The sequence below is a fragment of the Solea senegalensis genome, linkage group LG20 (assembly GCF_019176455.1).
Source record: "Solea senegalensis isolate Sse05_10M linkage group LG20, IFAPA_SoseM_1, whole genome shotgun sequence".
NCBI classification, from domain to species: Eukaryota; Metazoa; Chordata; class Actinopteri; order Pleuronectiformes; family Soleidae; genus Solea; species Solea senegalensis.
The window spans coordinates 1,419,348-1,444,765 of NC_058039.1; the positions used below are offsets into that span (position 1 = coordinate 1,419,348).

Genomic DNA, 25,418 nt, shown 5'->3' on the forward strand with positions numbered 1-25,418 from the left:
AACATGTTTTAAGTTTACAACTTAAAAACGCTTCATTCCAAATCTGCATATAAATAGTCAGGATTGAAAACACTGATGCATCTAAAAACATAGACACTGTTACAAAATACAAACAAAATTAGAAGAGCTATATCACGTGGAAAATTCATATGATAAGAAGAAAGATCAATGTAATGATTTTCTTTTTTATCTGATAAAATATTGGAATTAAATAATAATAAGTGATAACTAATTTAAAAAAACATTCACTGAACAACATTTTGTGACTGCACTGCAGTAAACATATTTATTTCAACTGAAAATTACACATAAACTACATCATTTTCACACAAAACGGGGCACAACAATTATAAGATAATCAGATAAACCTGATAAAAATAAATATAATTTCAGTGACTTAGTCCTTAGTACACTGTAAAATTCTAACCAGTTTTTAACCAAACTGTTGACGGGGCAAGGCAATGTGATCACATCACATCGGTTGGGGCTTCCTGTGAAGGAATGAGTCCTGAGTCCGGAGGGGACAGAGCCTTTCGTGGGACAGTCTGTCTCACTACATTCAGCCCAGACCCAGAGCGTTTTAAGTCTCTGCTTGAAACCTACTTATTTTCGTTGGCTTTTAATACCTTTATTTATTTATTCTTATTCATTATTTTTGTATTCATTTTATTTTAATGGGTGCAGTTTTTATCGTCCCTCATGTGTTCTTTCCATTGCTGTGATTTTACAAATTTTATTTCATTTGGTGACTTTCACCTTATTCCAGTGGTTTTCAAACGTTTTATATAAAGTACCAGCTGAGAAAATATTGATCTCTCTCAGTAAAACATTAAAATACAGTGGTGTAAAATTTACCCCGAGCAGATTTATTCTCTCATCCCTCATCCCTCCTCTTCCTCACATATATGTTTAAGATCACAGCCTCGTCACACGCTGGTTGCTCAGTCATCCTTTCACAGGTGTGTTTGTTTGTTTTAGTACTTCCTATCTATTTTGAGTATGTACCAATTAAAATCCATCAAAATAACAGTAATTCATTCTGAAGTAACAATGCTGTAATAACACCATGAGTCATTACATTTTATTTTTATTGTTCTCCCTAAATTGAGGTGAAGCTGAACTGTGAACATGTTCTTAACTTTAAAAAAAAAAAGGCAACAAACAAGAACAAACAACAGACACCTTCAGACACAGGGCCAGCCCGAGCCTTTATGCCCTAAGCAGGATTTTGGGCCCCTCCTCCCACCACCTGGACTTTTATTGATACGGATGTAGCACTTTAAATTGCATTAATTATAGTTGTGTCATTTACATCAAACCAGTATTTATTTTTTCTAACATTAGAATAAAACGTGAAAATGTGAACTAAATGAGTAAATGTTCAACTACAAAATAAAAGCAAATACCTCGAGTCAAACAATGTTTAGATATCTGAATATATCTAAACGTGTCTTTAAAATGTCAAACTGTTAAAGGTTCACTTGAAGCAACTCTATTCAGACGTAGTCACACTTTCTCATTCTACACTTTAAATCTTTTGATTCCATCTATCTATGACAATGTATTTGGTTCAAATAAGTTTTTATTCATTATTGAATTAATATACAATATTAGGGTTTGTACAAATTCTGAGAAGTTCAAAATGTAAAACTAACATATTTTACAATACAGATTTTAACAAAACAAGATATTAAACAAAATTCTGAGTCACCCTACTCTTCCCAAACCTATATCCTCCCAATAAACTTTGTGGTTTTAAGAAAATGAAATTTTGAGCCATCTGGTGTTCGTTTTTGGAAAGGGAAATATATTGAAGTCCGCTGGAACTTTGATAGACAACCAAAACTGTGTTATTAAACGCTAATAGTGATAGAAAAAAATGAAATAAGTAGTTGAATACATGAGAAAATACAAATGGCACGTATGTTGCCAAAATGTGCCAAAAGAGACCTTGCGTGTACTTTCTGTACTAAAACCCTTTCTAATTACGTTCTGCTTCACTTGATCAAAGTCAAACTTTGCAGAGATGGTGTTCACGTGTTGTACTTGATAGTTTTGATTGAAGTTTATAGCTCCAGCTGCATCAATCTAAAGAGATGCTCATCCTGAAATGGCTTTTTTTTCAGGCGAACCTGAATTCTTTTCATTTTTTGTGTGCGCCATCTTCATTTACTCTTTTCACCAGTAACACATGTGCTGATATTTACGCATCTTAGCAAATCCCACAAGTGTTCCATTTACTATGACACACCCAAAGTATTCAAAAAGACCTTGACTTGACACCAGAGATATACTCATTTCATTGTGAGTGTGCGATTTTCAAAGCAGAGACCTACAGAACAGGCTTAGGTCATAATGATTAGGGGTTAAAATAGAAGAACTGTAATTTAGTACTTTGAACTGTAGAGGGCAGCATTTAACCTCTCAGTGAACAGCCTGACGGAATTTTGTGTGTGTGTGTGTGTGGCTACACCTGGAACCTGCTCCTCTGATGAGTGCACCTGTGGGCAATCACTTAATCACCCACTTTGTCTTCAGTCTGTTGTCAGATTGTTTTTCCTGCTTGTTGTGTTATATCATTCACTTAAACTTCCAGTCAGTTTTCTGTCCTCGCTTTAAATAAATGTTTTTTATTTTTTATATGTCCCCTTAGGGAAATTATTCTCTGCATTTAACCCATCCTAGAATTAGGAGCAGCGGGCTGCCACACTGAGTAGCACACAGGGAGCGATGGGGGTTGGGTACCTTGCTCCGGGGTACCCCAGCCCTTTCGACCTGGTGAGGAATTGAACCAGTGACAAGCCAAGTTCCCTTTCCACTTGGCCACAGGCTATGCTTGTCTTTAGTTCTGCTCCTCCACACCAGCCACGATTCCTCAAGTCAAGTCTGTTTGATTGATAAAGCCCATCATCACAAACACAGTTGGCCTGTGCAGCCCTCTGTTCTTAGACCCTCAAGACTCCACAAAACCCCTTGTACAGGGATAAAAACCACAGAGCCACAGAAGAGAGATCCCTCCCCCAGGACAGACAGAATGCAGTTGGTGTCACCTGTACAGAGACATGTGAAAACATGTAAAGTTCCGCAAAACATCAACATTTACAAAGAGAGGAAAGTAAATATAGAAAATAGTGGGAATTTTAACAGAAGCAGGGCCGGACCGAGCCTTCATGGGGCCCAAAATAAAATTATATGTTGGGGCCCTTTATCAAAGCTGCCTGGCATGTTCTTATATTGGGTAATTATAATTATATTTGAAAATATACAGTACTGTGCAAAAGCTCTGTTGTTTTTTCTGTCTGTCAAATTCTGTGCTCATTGGAATTTGGAATGAAGTGATGTGAATTAAAGCTGGTCTTATACTGTATATTAGCGAGCTGTCAATGAGTTTAACTCATGCAACATGTGTATGTCATGCTCAAGCATGTCTTGAATAAACCTGGCGCTATAGACGTTTTTTACAGCAGATATTTCTTTCAATGAAATAGTAGGACAAACACAGGATTTACCAGTAACATTAATTAAGGTTCCACTCCAGTATTGACAGAGCTGTGTTATTGTTCAAGTGTAAGGGTAGATCACACTAAACACTTGACACCTATACAGGAAGGTTTTTTTTTGTTTGTTTTTTTTAAACAACAAAAAACTGCATACATATTTTCTGGATGTGTTCCAGTAAAGTGAAATAGAAATAATTATCCTCTATTGTCGTTATAGCATTGCTAAAACAACAAAAGACCTCTGCACAGTACTGCATATATAATTATCTAGATGTTTCTCCAACTTTTTATATCAAGTACAAGCTGAGAAAATATTGATCTCTCTCAGTAAAACATTAAAAATACAATGACTTTTCACAGGAGGCAGATTTATTCTTTCATCATCCTCCTCTCCCTCACATATACGTCACACACTGGTATAGTGACATTAGATTAAGATGGAACCAGATATAAGGTGACGCTAATTATTATTATTATTATTATTTTGTTATTTGTTTTCTTTTCTACACACTGTGATCAGTAGCTTTCAGGAGTATTATATCATGGAACTCTTCGCTCTTGTCTCAGATTATAATTTACTGTGGCCTCACCTGTACGTCCTTACCACCCATTCATTTCTGCATAGGTGTGTTTATTGTTCCTCTCAGTGTTTGTGTGTGCACATGATTCACTGTGTCATCGCTGGTCAGAAATAGCCAACGACGCCCAGAAACACTACATCTAATTTGGGAACCTACATAAGGTAGGTAGGAAATAGTATCCATTAGCAAACAGCTCATTTACTCAATGAACAAAGATAATTATAAGGTTATAATGTCATTTGTCTAAACCAGAGGCCCGCGGGCCATGTGTGGCCTCCCATTCAGTTTCATGCGTCATCATGGTGAGATGGCAGACAAATCTGTTCGTGTGTGAGTGTAACAGACCCGACCTCAGTCACAGACAATCAAACATGTTAGGAATGTTTGAGCCGACTCTGTAGCGTGTACTGATTACTGATCCAACTTTTTCTCATTGACTTCAAACATCGTCACGTTGTTTCTGCTGTAGTATGTCTTGCTTCAGCCGTACGCCCCCTCACACTCTCTCAGGTCATCATTGGCACTTTCAGTCGCTGCCCCGAGACTGTGGAATTAGTTGCCTTTGCACATCAGGCAGGCCGACTCACTTCCTGGTTTTAAGTCCCCGCTTAAGACACATTTTTTTTCTCTTTGAAAGATGACAGGAAGTAGCGTGAAGAATATTAAAGCAAAGATGGTGATGTTTGTTTACCCATTAAACTGTCGCTCTTGTGAGAGCTGGATGCATCAACATCAACTAAATAGTTGATGTTGTCCGCCAGACTCGGCACGATTGGGGACTGACTGGGGAACCAAACCTTTTGAATGACGTACTCCCCTCCTCGCCTGAGCCGGCACGACCTTGACACATTTGACATCTGTGGTGTAAATGACTGTGTCATCGGCGTATAAGGCAAACCAAGGCAAGGCAGCTTTATTTGTGGAGCACATTTCATACACAGGGGCAGCTCAAGGTGCTCTACATAAAAACTCAATCATAGTCACAAGTTAGAAACAGTAAAACACACAATTACACAAAAACTAGTGATATAGAAAACAAAGTAGAGAAAATTAAAATTAAACTATATTAAGAAGTATTAAATCCTTCATAAGAAAAACAATCTTTCTAAAACGATGTCCACAGCAACCATAATAAATGGTTAACCCCAAAAATCTTTGTCTCAACCTTTAACAGAAAGAACCCTCAACTGCCAGTGTCAAAAATCCTTCATTCAAACTCCACACCACTAAGATTTGTAATCCACATTAAAGATTTTAATGTAATTTACCTCTGCTTGTGTCAATTTTACGCGTTTCTTTGACAATTGTCTCATTCCTATGTCTTGTATTTATGATTTTCTCTTACCTTATTTTAACTGAGTATTGTTTTCATGATTTTCTGTTGGTGAGCCTTAGGTACATTTCCATTTAAAATGATTGACATTTGGTGCTAATTTGGTAGTTTGTTCCACTTGTCTGCAGCATAATCTTCACTACTGATTTCAGGGAGGTCATATTTATCTGTACATTTGAAAATAAAAGAAAAGAATAAAAGAAATACACACAATAGATTCTCATTCTTCCAGGTCCTGGTTTCTCCAGTTGTCATGGACTCAGCAGCAGATTTGCTGATTTCACCTGATCTCACCCAGGACACACGTCTGTCCTGAGAAGCAGAGGTGAAACGTGTTCAGTGAATCTTCAGGTCTTTCCCACTTCACCCTTTCATGTTAGTCATACTTAATATTGGCATACTTGCTCATGGAAATGCTATGTGTGCAAGAAGATTGAGAAGTATTTTTTTAATTATATGTGTTCTGCTTAATTAGCAGAACACGCCTGTTTCTAGGCGTTGTTGTTCTCAGTCATTAGACACAAAACCCATGTGCAGATGAAACACGTTCAAGTTCATACAGTTTGTTCCTGACCTGGAAAGTTTTCACGTCAGTAGTCTGATTATTAAACTCCAGAGAGGGAACAACCATCATTGTTTCATTGTAAATATGGAATGAATGTGTATTTTTGTCCGTCAACAACAGATGTTGTTGTACCTTAAGTAGAAAATGATTTGTATTCTGTTTTTGTGCAGCATTTAAAATGTTAACATTGTGATTAAAATAAATTTATACCAAGGGCACTAGACAATCTGATTTAATTAACCACAATAATCCCATTTCCACAAAAACTCCATTATAAGGCATGAAAAATAAAATAAAAAGAACACAAAAGAAAGACTCTATTAATGACAATTAAATGAAAAAACAAAACAAATACAGTTTAGTCGCTATCATGTAATATGGAATTGATGTGTATTTCTATTAACCTTCAGTTGAAAATTTGCAGCGTTTACAATAAAGAAAGACAATGTTAATTTTTGAACATTTATTTGAAAAAGTAGGGTTTTTTTTAGAAACAGGCATGTAAACATAAAAACACTAACATACAATTGTAAATCAACAAAAGTTCTATTTACACTGAAACACCTTTGAGCAAGAGATATTTGTGACATAAATAAACATCCTACATTTGTATTTGCTATTTATATAGTGTATTTGCTCCGTTACACCTCATTACAGCAGCATCCATTCAATCCACCATCTTTCTTTCTTTCTAATCCATTAAGGCGGGAAACACTTTTGTTTTTGAGTTTATTTTTATATTTATCAATTCATAACTAGGTCATTATCACAATTAAAGCTGATTAACAGATTTATTTGGGACTTCAAACACTCACAAAAATGTGTCATTTCATCTTCTCTAACCCCTGCCTCTTTTAAAGTAATAATTTCATTTCAATAGTTCATGTTAAGTAAAGTTTGCGAACGTCAAATATTTTCACTTCAGAAAATACTGTGTGTCCGTTGATATGCAAAGTTTGTGTTTTCAGTGGGTTCATACGATGTGTAAAGTTTTTCTTTTTTTTTAAGCCAGGCTGCAGAAACAGTGACATCAACTTCATTCATTCCACTTCACATTACATTTGTTTCATAAGTGCATTAAATATGGAAGCAGCAGACGGTCCTTCATAATTATCATCAACAGTGTTACATTTACTGACCCATTATTGTTGGTGCTTTTCATTTCATTTACCAACACTAGTTCCCTGAGTCCATTTCTTCCTTCATTCTTCCCGACACAGTTTTATCTAAAATACGTCAACAACAAGTAAACACTTGACATAAATAAGTAACAAAATAAAAACATTTTGTACAGTAGAAATTTAAAAAGTGCTAAAATGTTTTTTGTGAATCCGTGTGTGTGTGCTTAAACGAGCGTCCCGTCATCTTGACGGCTAAAATGTGAGAAGGACTCAAAGTCGCTCCCTTCCGTGTCCGAGTCCTCCTGTGACGTGCCAGTGATGCTGGAGTCAGCGATGGAGGTGGAGTCAGCCATGGAGGTGGAGTCAACGTTGGACACAGAGTCGACGTTGGACACAGAGTCTGAGTCAAGCTGTGAGGAAATGTAAAAACAGAACATCAGTACAAGCGGGGAAAACCACCAATGCTAACACCACGCCTCAAAAGCTGCTGGCAGCCACAGCATCAGCAGCAGCAGCAGGAGGAGGAAACAGGGTGCGGCTGTGGTACATTCTGCTTTTTTCAGTAATTAAAGTATTGTTCATGCCTATTTAATGTTCCGAGTAATTACAGAGAATTAACTTGTTCTCTGAGCACAATAAAAGTAGAAGTTATGAATAACAGCAGCGGCAGTTTGATGTGTGACACATCGTGATCGCACATAAGCCACACACAGCGACTCACGCACGTTTGCTTTTTAAACTCTATTAAATATCTATTATTAGTTGTATGCTCTCCTGTCCTACATGCACACACACACACACACACACTTATTGTCTATTAATGTTACTTGATTTTAAGACATAAACATTTTTGCTGTTTTTAATCTACTACATATACCTTTGTGTATCTATGTTTCCTGGTGGTATTTAACAAAAAAAAAATTGACCTTGCTTTCATTGATTCCATTTTTATATTTTATCCCCTCCTTTACAGTGACCTATGGTTTGTATGTGGGATATATGTGCCTTATGTTTACTGAATTGTTATTATATGTAATGTTCCTCACAGCTTTGTACACATCACATAAAAATGTGAACTACACTATGGATATGTTAAATTTAGTTGACTTGTTTAGATTAGTGTTAGTAGTTAAAATGGCAGAAATGTAAATACCTTTTTTCCTTTCAGATATTTCTTTTTATGCTTTTCCAGTTTGTCGTCTTTGGGCTCTGTGTCCAAAAAGGCCACAAAATGGATCAAGGTGAAGAGTCTGCAAAATACGAGCAAAAATGATTGTTAGTATTATTTTACAAAATGGAAATGGACAAGATAATGAACAAGTATGAGGAAATGAAGTGATCACCTGTGGTAGAACATGGTTAAGAACTGGATGGTGACCGACGTTGCAAATCCCACGATAAACATGAAGGCGACGGGGTCGATCGTTACCATTTCTCCAGTTGCTTCCAAGGTGTGTGTGACCTTTGGGACCTTGATGGCATAGGGACCATCGAAGAAGACCTGGAGCGTGAAGGTCGCCATCAGCCACAGGGCGTTAATAATGAAGAAGGCAAAGTTGATCTGTGGGTGATTAGAGAGAAGATTAGAGATCAAACGCCAACAGGAGAGCGTTTTCTCACTGGCTTCAGCTTCTCACACTCACCTTGTTTCTCAAATCCTTCAGGTCGTTCGCCATTTTTTTCTGTTTCTCTTTGTCAACAGGCAAAGGTTTCAAATACTTCTCCTGAAGCTCTTCCCAGAAGTTGGTCTCCTCCTGAAAAAAACAATACAATGTGAATGATTGTCTTTATCAACATCTATCTATCATTAATATACTTGATCATCAATAGAAGTACCTGGTCGAGTGTGTCCTCCTGCAGACGCATTTCAGTGGACATCTCCTGTAGTTGACTTACCCAGCCTGGAGACAAGTGCGGGACAAGAGGGTGTTAAACAAAAAATGTGACATTTACAAGAAAAGAAAAGATGACAGTGCTGATTTTTGCCTATAAGTCAGATCATAACTTACATTGGAGCGGTATAGCAAAAGCAGGTGACGCTGGCCTGGAACACAGAGAGAAAAAAACATCAGCATCACCACAGTCCACTTTGACCACGAGTGACGCCTGTCCTTTCTAAGAGAGCTGCTTTGTTAGTATTACATTTGGCAAGGCATTCTGGGAAATAAAGTATGCCATAACGGCCACCATGTCGTTCGCTGTGTGTAAAGTTATCAGTGTTTGTGTGCTATAGAACAGAGAAAAGGACTGTGTTTGCAATAAAACAGTTAAACTGTTAGTACTGTTGTCGCCACAGACAAGCTAAGCTAATCAGCACCTGCAGCTCTTCAGCATGATACAGAGCTAAGTGTCGCGTTACTGCTGTCCGATTGTTAGACCTCTAGAACTTACCGCGAGCCATCCTCGAGCTCTGGCATCCTCACATCATCTACGATGGTGTTACGCGGCCCATCAGAATTAGTCACAGGCTCATTGATCGTGTCCTCTGGGTTGTTCTCTACACCAAGCTGCTGGTCTTGGGGCCTCTGGCTGGATTTTTTACAGCATTTAGTCCACGAGAAAAAACGCTGAATGGCATTTTTGGCTGCAAGAGTAAAATAAAAGTCAGCACCATCAACAGTACTGGTCTAATGTTGCACTGTCAGCAGGCATGGCAAATAAGCCTCCATCTACCTTTCTGTGTTTTTGTTAGCGACACGGTTTCTCCAGGAGCTGCAGCGCCCCCTGAAGTTTTCGCCTCCCTGGTGCCCCAGGAAACGTTGTTCAAGTTGACCATGGAGTAAATGGTGAGCAGGAGGTAGGCACTGGGGATGCAGACGATGTAGAGAAAGCCATAGAACACGAGATGGAACTCCTGAGGATGCATTATCGCAGTGATGACGTAAATGCAGGCCATGCCGATGACAAAAATGCTGCTGGGTGTCAGGATGGTTCTGTCCTTCATCATTGCGCCTGGTGGAAGAAAAATACATTTTCAGTATTAAAGCTCCCTAAAGTACATTCAAAATAAAGTAACATGCATGAATGCACAGGCTCTACTTGTTTTAACTCACCAACAATGGATATTGTCACCACCAACATGAGGAATGCATAAATGATGCTTAAAACAGCTGCTATCTTGATCTGAGTATCGGACTTGAGCTTGAAGCAAAGGCCAAGGTAGATGGCTGGAGGTATCACAGCTATGACCAGAGCACCAGCAGAGTGTATTTCGAAGATGAGGGCCAGACTACCTGCATGTCACAAAGGAAGAGACATTTCACATAATGGCCAGAGCTTCAGCAGAGACCAGATATGATGTCCTGAAGGTCAGAAACCATTACCAACCTGCAATCAAAAGGCAGATGGTGGCTGGCGCCAGAATGGCCGAGGTGATGGCAAACAGCTGGTATAACATGAAGGGTTTAGAGAAGGACGGGTTCTTCTGGGTGACTTGTTTGGTGGCACCGAGCAGATCCACTACGTTGGCAAGTGTGGACGGTCCCCAGCGCCTTCGCTAAAAGTGACAGGTAAGTATTAGGATGACTGACATCAGGTATTGCTTTAGTTTAAAACTTCACTGAGCATGAAAGTGAAGATGATGATATGTACTTTCTGAATTTAAGTATGTGGCTATGTTCTAACCGAGCGCCTGATGTATGTATTTCAGGTGTGGGTGCACACAGAAATTGTATTTTATTTTACATAGCTTCAATAGTGAGTCCTTTTTGTGTTGATGATTTATGCAAAAAGACATATGCTGAGGTTATGAATGTGAACTATTTGAACAATAAAGATAGTAATCTGAATGTGGCCCGGGGGGGTTCACAGTGCTCACTTGGTTGTAGAGTTCTTTGAAGTCTTCAGGTGCGTTGGTGTAGGCGTCGGAGGCTGCGTTGTACTCCACCCTCCACCCCTGCTTCAGTAGCAGAGTGCAGAGCCAGCGGTCCTCACCTGCACACAACACAACAAGAGAAAGGATTGGGAATGGAAGAAGGAGAAAGCCATCGCTGTGGCTATTGGCCACTAGACAATGTCTATGTCTTTGTACCTTGGTCGTATTGAACGTAGTGGCTCGCCTCTGTGGACTTGGTGGAGTATCTCTTCATGACATTGTCGTCCATCAGAGCTTCAGCTCGGAACAGACTGAAGCAGCCAGGGCTGCACAGCACACAGCCGATCACATGCTCACATGTCTTCTGAAGCCAGTGACTCACTGCATACTCAAACTTCTGGAACCATACTGCAGGACCTGCAGGGGAAATACAGTAACATAAATACACAAACTACTTCAGTAATTTTGTTCGGTGTAAATGCTATTCTCAGGCTATCTATTTTTTCCATTTTTTGAAATATTTAACCTTTAGCATTAGAGTTAAACAATAGTCAAAATCACTCTGGATTCCCAAGTGCATTTCTTCGACTATGAGCCCACCTGATCCAGTGGGGTGAATCCTTCCACATGCTGCCCCGACCTTTGGGTACATTCTCAGACGATCAATGAGCAGCATTACAGCGGACGGCTGGAAGTCTGTGTCTCCATCCAAAGCCAGGATATAAGTGTTGCGCTTCTCTTTCTGGAGTGAAAATTACATTAATGCTGTAGAACCTTTTATTTTTCATTTTGGAATGATCTTTATAATGCATTTAAGTTCACTCATCTCACCTCCACCTCTGCTTTCAACCCCTTGTCTTCGTTCCCCTTTTGCCAACGTGAATAATACTTAGACATGAGTTTCCAGCCCAGAAGATAATAAAGGTACATGATCTAGAAAATAAGAAATTACAATTTTTAGAACTAGTATTTCTCACACATCATCATTGATCAACAATTGTGGTTTATTCTCCTACCTGAGACCATCTCTTCTTGTGGCGGATGCGGTCTTTGTCCTTGAAGTGAACAAAGATATTGTTGCCATGAGGCATGGTGATTACAATACGACCTCCATATGGGGTTCTTATAATCTTCTGATCAGGAATGTAATACTGCTTCTTGAAGAATTTCTCATCATTGGAGAAGATTCTGATGACAGAGGATGAGAGATCACGTCAATGGCAGTTTGTAGTTCAGGTGATATGTCAAATACTATTACTAAAATTGACCATAACTGTAGTTAGTTTGTAAGCTTGGCTCTTACCCATAAACCTCTTTCAAGACTGTCACAAGGTTCTTTGCGTATTCATTGAGGTGATGCTCCTGAGTCCCCTCAACGTCTTGGAAGGCATCATCAAAGTATATGTGGGCTTCAAAAATGAAATCTTTGGCCTTTAGCTCATTCTTTGGCCTGTACTTGTCCATTCTGTAGCGAATATAAGACATATAGGTATATATACATCTTTCAAATATTTGGCTATTAGATAATCCAAAAAGCTTTAACTATTTTTATAGATTGTTGAGTCATGAAGCATGAAACTGAAGTTCAAAATCCAAATGCCTCGCCAACTCAACAATCAAGAGATACACTGATAAACTACACAGTAAACACTCACCTAAATATCGAAATGATGATGTTTATCATCTCATCGTAGGTCTCGTGCCACATGGTCGCACACAGATACAACATCACGGTTTCATAGTCCCTATAACTGAACATAAGAGGATTTTGTTTAGTTTGAGAAAAACCTCCCAACATGACCACACCCATAGCAAAGTCCAAGCACAAACTGAGGAACTAATGTAACAGAATGAAAGACATTGTCTTACTTCTTAATCCTGGTTTTGGTTTGGATGTCGAAGCGGGTGTTGAGCAGCAGGGACTGCTCAATAAATGCTCCGTCGTACAGCCTCCTGACAAACAGGTCTTGGGACCTTTGGATACGAAATACATTGAGGTACCACAGATGGAGAGTGGCTAACACCAGCCCCAGCCACCAGGACACTGCTGAACCTGAGGGTACATAAAACGCATTAGACATGACAACGTTTTGGGGGTTTTAGGGAAAATGCAGAACACAACAGCAACACAAAAGATGGCATTTTTAGGATTTCCTCCTTAACATGGCTATTGCACTAAACGCAGCTCTGTGACTCAGGTATGTGGGCTGTCAAGTCCACATGCAAATTTGCAAACATCCCAGGTTTGCAAATTTGCATGTGATTTGCAAATTCCACTATAGGAACTAGTTTTTGTAGGTTGTAGGTTTTGTAGGTAAACTGGTGTATGTGTGAAGGCTCCAGTTCTTTACCTGTCAGAATTCCGATGTCCCACATTTTGGACATGTCCAGGAAGCACAGAGTGTGTGTAACATCCAAAACCAGCTCTGGGAACACAGTCCCATTCAGGCTTTGGTTCCGTCCATCCACTATCACATTGCAGTAGTTTGTGAAGTTGGTGATTGCAGTCCCGTTCAGACTTATTCTGTAGTCTTGATAGTAAACAATGACAGGGATGACGAACAGAGCCATGACACCAAGAGATGCCAGGTACACAGGCAGGATGAAGCACCGTCGCATGGCGTGCATCTTACACGCTGCAACAGTGAACCAGTGGCAAAGCACTGAGGCGACCAGCTGGACCCCGATGGTGATGGCAATGATCCTTGTCTCCCGGCTTGGGATGGATCTCACGATGTCCCAGTCCATTTTAGACAGAGGTACATAGGCTCCGAGCACACCGGCGGTCACCAGAATCCTGAGCAGGCAGGTGAGGATCTGCAGGATGTTCTGGCATCTTCTCATATCTTTACACAGTCTCTTGAGGCGGATGGAGGTGCTGTTCTCACTGATCAATTTGAAGTAGGCCTCCCACCAGTTGAAAGACACAAACACTGATGCGCCTATGGCCAGACCCACCCAGATGATCATCTTGATATCAGTGGGATCCTTCATGATGTACAAGAGGCCGAACAAGATATAACCGAGCACAATGAGGAGGAAGGCGGTGATGGAGGGCAGCAGGAAGCGGTTATTTTGCTTGGCGGTGCACTGAGAAATGATCTGTAGGAGTGTTGTGAAGAAGGCTACACCATTCAGAATCGTAACATTGGTCACAATGTCCAAGTGTGGCATCGCCACGATGGTAAGAATGGCTGCACTTCCAGACACCAGAAACTCAAAGAACACAACCTGGAGGAGAAACACACATGGTGAGTCAAAAATAAATGATTGTGGAATTTGTCGACATCAAAGATGACGTTGACTCGTGTCTTACCAGTGCGATTGTTTCTTTGTTTGGGAGCTTTGACGTTTTGTAACATGCTTTCCACAAGCTTTTGAGAAGTAGAAGGACACAGGGGGTGATGAGAGAGCAGCCAATACACAGCAGAGCGACGGGTTTGTAGTCCACATGCAGGATCTTTGTGCCTTCATTGGCAAAGGTAATGAGGAGGAGGAAAGCAGTCTGGAATATACATAAAAATCAGCTTCAATTAACATCCACTTTGCCCACAGTCTCTGACCACAATCATACTCATTATGTTATTTGTCATGTGAAAATAACACACCTTGCTACATAGTGCAGTTCCAAACACAAGCACAAAGACTACAATGAGAGAAATGATCTTAAGTAGTTTGATGAGTTTCCAAGGTGTGCGTTCATCATCAATCACGGGGACTTCTCGCGCCGTGTCCCACGACCTGCTGGGTAAAAAGAAATAAAAACATGTATATGATTAGAGATAGAAAAGATGAGATTAGATGGCAACATCAAAAGTAGATACATTGTTATACATTTTCTCCTGTGATTGTATACTTTGTTTTTTATATTTGTTTAATGTAACACATTTAAACAAACTGATTATTTTCAGTTGTATTGTTTTTAAAATCAAAAGGTAAAAACAAAAGTAGATATGATGCGAGTGCAAATTAATTAAAAATATAAAAAACTAATCATTTTATTTTAATTGTTTTAGATTTTGTTATTTTCACATTATAGTTCTTAAGATCAAAACAACAAAAGTAGATTATTATTTCACTAATTTCACTCCAGTTCTTAAAATCAAAACAATAATTTGCAACATCAAATGAGTGAGTGTATTACTAATGTAACAACAAAACTAGAAAAAAATAAATATGACTTTATTTTCAAGTTCTTAAACTCAAAACAACAAAAGTAGATTAACTGATATGTATATATATATATATATATATACATACATATATTAAAAATAGATACAAAATAATTTTATTTTGACTTTAAACTTATTATAAGGCAAAAACAAAAGTAATGTTTTACAGTGCGTAACCAATGTTTTACAAATATATAAAAATCTGAAATTTGATTTTTAATTATTTTCAATCTAGTTCTTCAAAATCAAAACAACAAAAGCAAAATATTTTACGCTTATTTTAATATTTATATTTAATATTTGAACGTCTCAGTACATTTTCCCTCCTTTCACTCTTGTCTATTGCCCATATTATCATTGTCATTCCATATCAACATAAATCAACTGTTCAATATTAAAGTGTGGACTTACTTTTGCGCTTGTCTTTCGTCCTCCATGGTGCTTATGTCAAATGAGTTGCGGCTGATTGACGCTGAGTTTATAAAGCACCTGCATGAGTCATGAGGAGGCTGAACCGGCGAGGACACGTCAATCACAAACAGCTGAGGAATGCAGCTCCAGGTAAACTGTTGCGAAGAGACACAGTGTTCTGTCCCACAAAGGCTTCAACTGCACTCACACTTCCCATCTCAGTGTAACAGAGAACACGTCCCGAAACTGGACCTGGTACTGCGTTTGTTGTGAGACGCAAAACTGTCTTTTTTGTTTGTTCGGGGTTTATGGGTGAAATTACTGACACGGATGCAGACACTCCCATATGAAGGTGATGGAGAAAAACATGGAAATCCAGCCAACAATCAAACACTTTTACACTTTTAAACTGGATAAATACTTTTATTCGTTCATTTATTATTGTTCACAGAAAACAAGTTATTTTTAGGGTGCACTGACGAGTATGTCATGGTCAGCTCAGTTCTGTAAAGCTTGACCTGGGATCTTTTTTGGAACTTTCAGAGCAGTGAACAGACTCTTGTACAAAACGATACTGGAGGAAGTATCTGCTCACCCCAAATGATCAAAGACACAGAAAGTGGCACCGCTCAAAAATCTGATCAAATTTAAGTCTCAAAGATGAATAAAACACAGGTGAGAACGTCGTCCTCTGTCTGTCTGTTCGAACTAAACACTGAGCTCCTCGTGACCCGTGAGTCTGTTCACCGCCTGAGATCTGAGATCCTCCAGCAACGTCTAACTGAGCCATCCAGATCCAAAATCCAGGCTTCACCACCAAACAATTTTTTGATTTTTACTTTTTGTGTGATTAAATTAGTATCATTTTGTTAAGTGTTGATCTGAACTGCCAAAACTCCTCCATTCGTTTCCATAACAAGCAATAACTCATTTGATTTTAATTGCTATTTATCATGATGATAGCAGTAATTAAAGTTGCAGGTAGCTTTGACGAGGCCCTGGCCCACTGTGTTAAAATAACAATAACTGTTTTGGCTCATATTGACCTGATGTACACTTAGCAAAAAAGTATGGAAATTTGTGTTTGGTTGATTATTCCTTCAATACTTCATGGAAATAAATCTCATGCCGTTTAAAAGCCTATTTATTTCCCTTTTAAATAGTTTAATTTGTGAGGAAAATGAATCTGTGGGATGAGCAGCAGAGTTGAGTATGTGGGTTGCACCCACGAAAAACTTGCCAAATATTTTCTGCCAATGGTTATTGTGCTACTGACTCTTGTTTGGTGTCTGTTTATTGGATTAGATGATTCAAGTCTGAAGAAAAAATTTAACAACCCTACACAGCCACAGTGGAGATATGGGATCTCAATACCTCTCGCCCCACACCATCACACATTTTCATGGGCACAACCATAAGTAAAAATTTCATTGCATGGTTTTGCCATGTGTTTTTACTGTGACGTATGACAATAAGCCTCTTGAAATAATGAAGTATAATAACTGCCTAATTCACTCTTGCCTTTGAAAAAGAATAATCCGTGCAGACACAATCAAGACCTTCACACCAGTTGCAATTATAATAAATGTGTAGTATTATGTTGTGATTTTCACTTCACTTCGCTGTTTCAGCTTTAACTGCCTCTGATGTTGTGGAAAGAGGAAAGCGCCTTTGAAAAGACATGTTTAAAGGAATACCTGCAGTATTACCTGCACTCCCAACTTCACAAAGATCATTATTCAAGATAAGATGTAAATTTCCACTTCTGTAATTTTTAGGACGCTCTTCATCAAAAATAAGGTGCGGTGGTGGGTGTTTTCTATTCCACTTAGCAGGAAATGTTGTGTTCATAATCTCGATGACAGTCATCTTCACAGACACCAGTGTGAGTCACATGACAACGGGGGCGGTGATAACTGTGGCTAAGTGATCAGAATATGTGAGGGAAGGAATCGACATCGACATCGGATTATTTAAATATAGCATTTAGCAACATACATACATACAGTCCCTGCTCTGAGATGCTGGGGCTGTGTCCACTGGAGGAGACACACTTGAGACCATGGAGACCAAAACCTGGTCCTGATAAGGTCAGCGCAGAGATTTTTGTCGAGACCAAAGTGCTTAAACGCGTAAAAGCATTTACAGAATATTAACATAAACATTCCGCTATTAACAAACATATGGAGAAACAGCATTTCCAGCATTCTGTAACAAACACACAGCTGCTTTAGCTAGAAATGAACAGCAACTAGAAATAAACAGCAACCCAAACAAACTGTTGCCACTGTCCACATGAGGAAGTTATGGTGATTTATGATGAAAATTGAACAATTTCCTGTTTACGGTTGTGGTTCAGGTCAAGTGCACAGAGCGTGTGGTGAGGGTAGAAAATAAAATAATGTTCTTCCTTGTGGTGTTATAACATCACAGCCTTACAACACCGTGAGAATCCAGGAATGTCAGGTAATGGGTTGGGGTTCACGTTTTTTTTATATCAATAAATAAATAAATAAATAAATAAATAAATAAATAAATAAATAAACTTCACATTTAAACTTTTTGTCTGGTCAGAATCTGCAAATATTTCCTGTTGTTTGTAGAAAACTAAAATCACAGAACTTAGTTCACCGACTTCTTATGGTATATGTGTGTGTGTGTGTGTTCCTGTATTTGTGCCTTTGTGAGGACCACAAATTGTATAAACCATACAGAGTGAGGACAATTTTGCTTTTCCTCACATCTTTAAGGGGATTTTTCGAAGTTAGCACCTGATTTTAGGATTAGGTTTGGGTTTAGGTCAGGGTTAGGCACTTAGTTGTGATGGTTATGGTTAGGGTTAGGGTAAGGGGCTGTGGAATGCATAATGTCTATTAGGGTCCTCACTATGAATGACGCACAAACTTGTGTGAACGGACCCTCAGTTCAATTCAACTCTTTTTAACAGAACAAATGAAACAGCAACGATCAGCAAAAGTAAATAAATCTTATTTACTTTCAGCAAAAAAAGTAAATAATAACAAGAAAACACATTTCAACCATATTACAAAACAAAAACCAGACTGCAGTATTTCAAGAATGAATGTTTAGGCTCACTTTCACTTTGTAAGGTCAGAAGTTTTTAAATAAACATATTTGTAAAATACTTTTGCTGATTTGTATATACATTTTTAACTGTCTGTGCATAGTGAAGCATGCGATACAGGATTTTTTGATCCAATCCAATGATTTTGACAAGTATCGGACTGATACTGACCGATAGTTTAGTCAGTGTCAAACAAAAAATAAAGTCAATAAATAAAACTGCATAATATCAAGTAAATAATATTTACTCTCTTTCCTCGCAGCATCCAGGAGTTTTTTTGTTGAACAATCTGATCAATTTTGAACAATCACAGTTCACGTCAAAGATGTTCTGCGTTTCGACATTTTCTGTCACGTTAACCACATAGAGGCCTTATTTACGTTTTTAACATACAGCACATACAGTATATAGAGTCCCAGAAAATGTGACATTTTCACATTTTAACACACATCTTTGGTAAAGTGATTATGTCATAGCTCCACCTCTGTTTTTGGTGTGTTTCTGTGGCGGCGATATTATCATACTGTATTTACTGTAAACTACAGTGATCAGAGTGGTTTTGTGTGCTTTCATGTGAATGAAGACCTTTGTTAAAATAATGGTGTGAATGTGTGTGGAAATAAGGGCAAGTTCTGTTTTCTATGTGGATAACAGTGGAAGTCAAGTCACGTGAAGTGGTGAAGTGACGTGAAAGGATCCATAATCTACTCTGTGTGTGTGTGTGTGTGTGTACTTGAACATGTCATCATCATCCTCACACACTGATTTAACTGATAGCTGTGACAAACTGGTGAAAGGATGAATGATTGTTGAGATTAATCAGATGTTTGCAAAGAAACACTTGCTCTTGTTCCACATCCAGCTCCGGGGTTTGGATTCAATTATTTATTTATTTATTTATCTTACACATCTGTTTATTTATGGTTGTTATTTTTTTTCTTCATCCTTGTTTCTAAACGTGTTCGACAGTGAAAAGTGATACTGTAATCAGTTGCCGTCAAACTCAGGAATGACGCCTGTGAGCCAGCGGCTGCTGTTACTGCCGTATCAAATGTCCAATGTCTGTTCGCAACGACAAATGACCGTGACACTGAGCTCAAACTCGTCTGCTCACTGTAGTTAATATCCTCAGGTCAGATTTATTCATTGCCATTTAACTGAATTCTATTTATTCATTTCTCTTTTGGCTTTTTTATTTCTAGCACCCTCAGTCTACTACATTGTATTTGTTGAAGAAATGCAGCAGCATACAAGATATAAAAAGCATAATAAAACCACCAGTGGTAAAATCAGAAATACTGCTCTACTGTATATACCATATAACAAATAACATGTGTAATATTGTAAACAAATAACAACATATTAATAATAATTAGTCACCTTATCTCTGGCTCCATATTTACCTAATGTTACTATACCAGTCTGTGAAGTAAATGCGAGGAAGAGGAGGATGATGTAATAAATAAATAAATAAATCTGCTCACTGTATTTAGGCCAATGCATGTTAACATTAGAGACATCAGTATTTTCTCAGCTGGTACTTGCCTGGAATAAAAAAGAAGTTTGAGAAAGACTGATTTAGTTGATTATGGAGCTCTGCTTTAAAATGTGAATCTGTGGAAAGACAATGAAACATGAAGCGATTAAAAAAAAGCTTAATTAGTCGTATTTGATGCGGAGAGAAGACTTCTTCAGAAGAGCTCCTGTTACAGTAAAAGTCACCTTTGACATAATCGAAAAGGAAAGAAAAAAACATATAAACAAGGAAGTGAAGAGAAGAAAAATCCCCTCCTCATAACTGTGTCCCTCTCTTTTTTCATCCTCCTTTTGCAGGTGATTAAAACAACATTCCTTGTGTTGATTATCTGATATGTGTGCGTGTGTCTCTCTCTCTCTGTCTCTCTGTGTGCGTGCGTGACTGTAAACTAACATGTAAAGTAGAAGGTGAAGCTCTGCGGCGTCTCTGATATGATCCTGTGTCTTACTGCCCGTTGCCAGTGAAGGTGTTCACGCGCTGCATTTGAACGTAAACCTACATATGCACCAAAGGTAATAATTATCAAACAGTATAGTAATGCAGAGACACAGGTTTTGCATTAGGAGATGAATGTCTACGGTATGTCCTCACCTGCAGTGTAAATCATTTTTGTTTTAACAGCACACAAGTGAAATGCCTGTTGTGTTTCTCTTCTCACGTAAGAAAATTATCTGATGTAAAAAAAAAAGAAAAATTAGGTCGCATGCACTGAAGCATAAAATCCAGTTATTTGGAGCATGTTGTTGATGACCTTCCTAGATAAGGACTTGTATAACAAAAAAATCCTGATGAGTCAATTCTTTGAAATCACAGAATGTGTTGGGTTACACTTTCAAACAACTGAACTATACCTTTAACACGGACATTATAGATTCTTATAACCAAATGAACCTGGAAATGCTCATTTTAAGCACTGTTATAATGTGTCTCATGAGGAATGTGTCTCATTTAGAGAAAGTTGTCTTTTAGTTTAAACATTAAAGTGACAGAAAACTACAATGACTTTAAAACAACACTTAAAGATGAGAAAAAAAGTGCTGTGTCACAGTTAGAGTGAATAATAAAACAGAAAGAGACATGAAACATAAACATGACACGTGACCAGGAAATTTAAAGAGGCCATACTGTAGCATGGTCCTATGGAGGTGTACTTACAAACATGAAGTCGTTTCTATGGTCAAAAACGTTGTAGCTTAGCCTGTAGCCGGCTAATGCTAAACGACAAAACAAGCACACAAAGACAGTTTTACGGTTTGTAAAACTTGTAATATACGTGTTGTTGGCACTGCTCCTTCCTTTAGATGAAGTTTGGTGCTGTGTTCTGCTTTATATTGCTACTTTCAACCGTAGAAGAAGAAGAAGAACTACTCTCGTTGTAGCTGCTGAGTGTATCGGTTGTACGGAGCTCAGCAGCTACAACGAGAGTAGTTCTTCTTCTTCTACGGTTGAAAGTACGTCACCAGATGTGCCCAGACTCTAATACCCGGACTCTAGTACCCGGACTAGGAGGCTCTGCTTTTTAGAAGAGTGGTGAAATTCGCCAGTGACGTAACTAGTCAACGGAAGTGCCGCTTCGTAGAGCTCAGGAAAACAATCAAACCCTGCGCTCTCAGCAGTGGCTGAACTGATTGTTATGGACTTTTAGGGCTTCCTAAACCAGGTAATGACGCAGATACACACAAAAACACACAAAAACTTTAAATATAAAATATGTTCAGTAAATAAAAAGTGCATGTACAGAAATATGAAGTATATAGACGCAGATTTAGTTAGTTTTCATTTGAATTCATTTTGGGAATCATCATCCATGTGAAGTTGAATCTGATTATGCACATAATCATTTGTGGATGACGGAGTTGTTGTTGTCTTTCACAAACAGGATTACGCCTCTCAAATTAAGCCTGACAATTACAGGGACACAACCAATTCTTTTTGATTGGGTGGAGAAAATATGTGAACCATTGTTTGATTTTTAAAAATGAATAAATGGTTATTTGAGTTTGTTTAAATTCTGTTAAGATTCTGCTCTAAATCATTAATCCTTTTTTGTTTTATTGTCACGTTGTTTATTGTTGTTTTTTTTTTGGTTATTTTGGCAGGGTTTTTCACTCCACTTCAAATGTTTCAGGTGAGTCATTGTTTGATGCACACACACACACACACACACACACAAATAATGAACATAGTCTGTCATCAGTCTATTGTGACCCATAGTCACCTTTTATTGTTCTATAAGCACATTAATTAAACAGTAGTAAAGGACACCGAGTGACGTAACGGAGCAAATATCCACCACCAGGAGGAGCCCAGTACAAAAAAACATTCTATTATTGTTAGCATGACGACACAGCTCTTCTCATTTTAAAGCTGTGGTATAGGCAAGATGACAAAAGACGCAAGAAGAGAAATAGTTGACTAGTGAATCTCATCTCCGGGTGATTAAAATGTCCTGAGCTCCTCCCACCAGGTGAACCACAGACGCAGCAGATGATCAAAGGCAGCCCTGGACGTGACATGTTTTATTGTGTTTTTTTCCAGCTAATTTTCAGCTTCCTCTAAAATGTCCAAGTCAAATGTTCTGTGTTGTATTCACATTTTAATATTAATCATGCACTAGAAAGCGATGAGAATGTGTCACTAGTTTGTTCAGAATCAGCTGTTTATCGCGGATGATGAATCGTCTTACGCGATTTTCGTATTCCCGAAGCAGCCTCCGCATTAAAATCACTTAAAGCTCGGCTTCAACTGTTCTCCATGGGACGGCACAGAATAGGGTTTTGTTTTTTCACTGCAGTGAGCTCAGCGCTGATTGGACAAAAACCCCACTTCCACTGAAGCTTGGCTTCTCTGGGATTCAATGGAGCTGTGGGCGGTTGCGAATGCTGGACTTCTGCACGATGATTGGAGGAACTGTCTGAAAGGCAGAGGCAGATTTTGATTGACAGCGTTGCAGAAACCTTTTCTGCCTCAGTCCTGTGTGAATTTTGTGAGTGAGGTCTGTAGACAGAAAACCCTATTAAAGCATTTCAGTTTTACATAATTATCACGTTTCCTTGTTCTAGGTGGTCATTTGCAGGATTTATCTAAGAATTTATGTATAAATAACTGGACCTGGACTCCCTTAAGTTCACTCTTAAAGCAGTGAATCTGATACTAACTGATACTCAGTGTCTGATACGAAGCGATTCTCTGTTGTCTGTGGTTCTTCAGCATCACTGACTGTGAGTGTGTTTTATCGCAGTGATTTTTGCTGATCTGGTCACATGTTCTCCTGTTAGTCTGTCTCCGATTCTGTCACAACCTCTGTCCACCATCTGCACTTTTTATCAAAACAGCCAGTAAAAAAAAGACAGTACTTTTGCCTGGTATTTTCATACATTTCCTGCCAAAATGGTGTTTCCTCAACTCTTTTTTTTCCCTCTGCCTCTGTGTATGGGTTGTTGATGTAACAGCGCAGCATTGTTGTGTGAAATAAACTGATATGAGTCATGACGTGCAACGCATGACACAAATGATACTGAATTTAATTGAGTGTATGGGGTTGTCTATTTTAATTAGAGGTTGGTGGAGGAATCACAGCGGGGTAATTGTCGTTAACTGTCATGGAAATGATGATTTCATGTTTGTTTTTTTTGTTTTCATTTGGAGGGAAATCAACTAAACACACGTTTTCTGACATTATATGCTATATTCAGTTTTTCTGAGCCTGGTCTGAACAGATTATCTGGTCACATGATTTTACAGTGTCACACGTTTACATCGTCGTAGATCAAAGTCTTTTTGATTCCAAATAATTGTAAATAGCAGTAAAACATCAGTTATCAGCATCTGAGCAGAAACTAACAATGACCAGTGAGAGCGACCTGGATGTGGCGTCCATTAGCTTTTAGCAGTTGCTAGCACTGGCGCCGTTTGAGACTCAGTAATAACATTTTATTTACAATTCACCTCCACGTTGGTTCAGTATTCTCATTCTTTTGTTTTGTTTTGTTTTGATGACATTTTTCTGTGTAAAACAGCACACACAACAGCTACTACTAACTGCTAGCTGCTAGACGCCTCCATGTTTGTTTTCATTCTAAAGTCCCGTTTTGTCACGCGAGATCACAAAATCAGGTGTTTTTTGACAATTAAAATCACTTTTATCTGTGGCTTCTGTCTTCAAATATGTTTTTTATAATCCGATTTACACCAATATTTATAAACTTAAACAAATGTAAAAAAAAATAACCTAAAGCAGAATTAAAATAAAGTTAAATATATGTCAAATGTAAATGTTTGAAACTAAATGTTTAAATCAAAACATTTTACCTAAATTTTAATGCTACATCTAAATATTTCAATCCAATTTCCATATTTTCCAACATTAAGATGTAAAAATGTGACACTGAACTTTAGATGTTTTTATTTATTGTTTAGTTTGCAAACATTGCTATAAATCTGGTTAAAACAATAATGTTTATTTATTATGATGTGTGTATTTTGTCACTGTCTGGCATTAAATGTGGTCAAATTCAGCATGACTCACATCCACAGGTGTCGCAGGTGAGTTAATCAGCTGCACCTGTGTTACCCTCACAGCTGATCACCATCATCAGTGTTAATGAGTGGGAGGTTTTAGACAACACCTTTTACTACCCTTCCTGCTTTGTGTGTTTTTCATGTTTCACTCAGTTTTAGGTCCTTTTTTTTTGTCAGTTTCCTAAACTGAGACCCCTGACTTTTACGCCTGGTTTACACCAGACACACGGTGTGTGCGTCGCTGCGGCGTTCAGTCACCTTTTTAAATTTCACCGCCCAGTTTTTACGCTGCATGTCTGTTCTCAAATCTGTCGATGATGATATTGACATTTTACCAGCATTAAAGTGACACCTGTCACTGTAGTTTTAGTGTCTGAGCTGAATTTGAATACATGAAGAAACCTAAATATTGTATTTTTTAAAACCATTCAACCAGCACAGATGAAAACATCTATCGACACATTTAATCAACCACTATTTTAAATTGTGAGGGTCTAATGTGGAATTCTGCTCCACTTTTTACAAAGACAAAAATAACTGATACACGACATGCACTGACTCTCTATGGTGTAGATTCACATCAAAACAATTGAATGTCAAAAGCCCTTTTTTCATATATATATTTATCCTGATTTAAATCGATAGAATCAAAATCTCTTTTCCAGCAGCAACCTGGAAGACAGCAGCAGATGTTATATTAAATATTATTCGGAGACAGGTTACAAACAATAATTTTGACGATAAGTATGATAAGCATGTAAGCCACAGGAAAGCCAAG

At 38.3% G+C, this 25,418-nt stretch overlaps 1 protein-coding gene across 1 annotated transcript; it reads right to left on the reverse strand.

Annotated features, from left to right (window-relative positions):
* Positions 1 to 6,421: 6,421 nt before the first annotated feature.
* Positions 6,422 to 15,524, reverse strand: LOC122786088 (chitin synthase chs-2-like). Its single transcript, XM_044052111.1, has 22 exons — positions 15,498 to 15,524; positions 14,523 to 14,658; positions 14,231 to 14,419; positions 13,266 to 14,145; positions 12,784 to 12,967; positions 12,570 to 12,665; positions 12,218 to 12,379; positions 11,931 to 12,102; positions 11,746 to 11,847; positions 11,515 to 11,656; positions 11,131 to 11,331; positions 10,918 to 11,033; positions 10,428 to 10,596; positions 10,154 to 10,333; positions 9,774 to 10,052; positions 9,492 to 9,684; positions 9,110 to 9,144; positions 8,937 to 9,001; positions 8,744 to 8,854; positions 8,444 to 8,661; positions 8,254 to 8,350; positions 6,422 to 7,510 (listed from the first exon to the last, which is right to left on the reverse strand). The coding sequence occupies exons 1-22, from the start codon at positions 15,521 to 15,523 to the stop codon at positions 7,325 to 7,327; spliced, it is 3,939 nt and encodes a 1,312-aa protein (XP_043908046.1). The 5' UTR covers position 15,524; the 3' UTR covers positions 6,422 to 7,324.
* Positions 15,525 to 25,418: the final 9,894 nt, after the last annotated feature.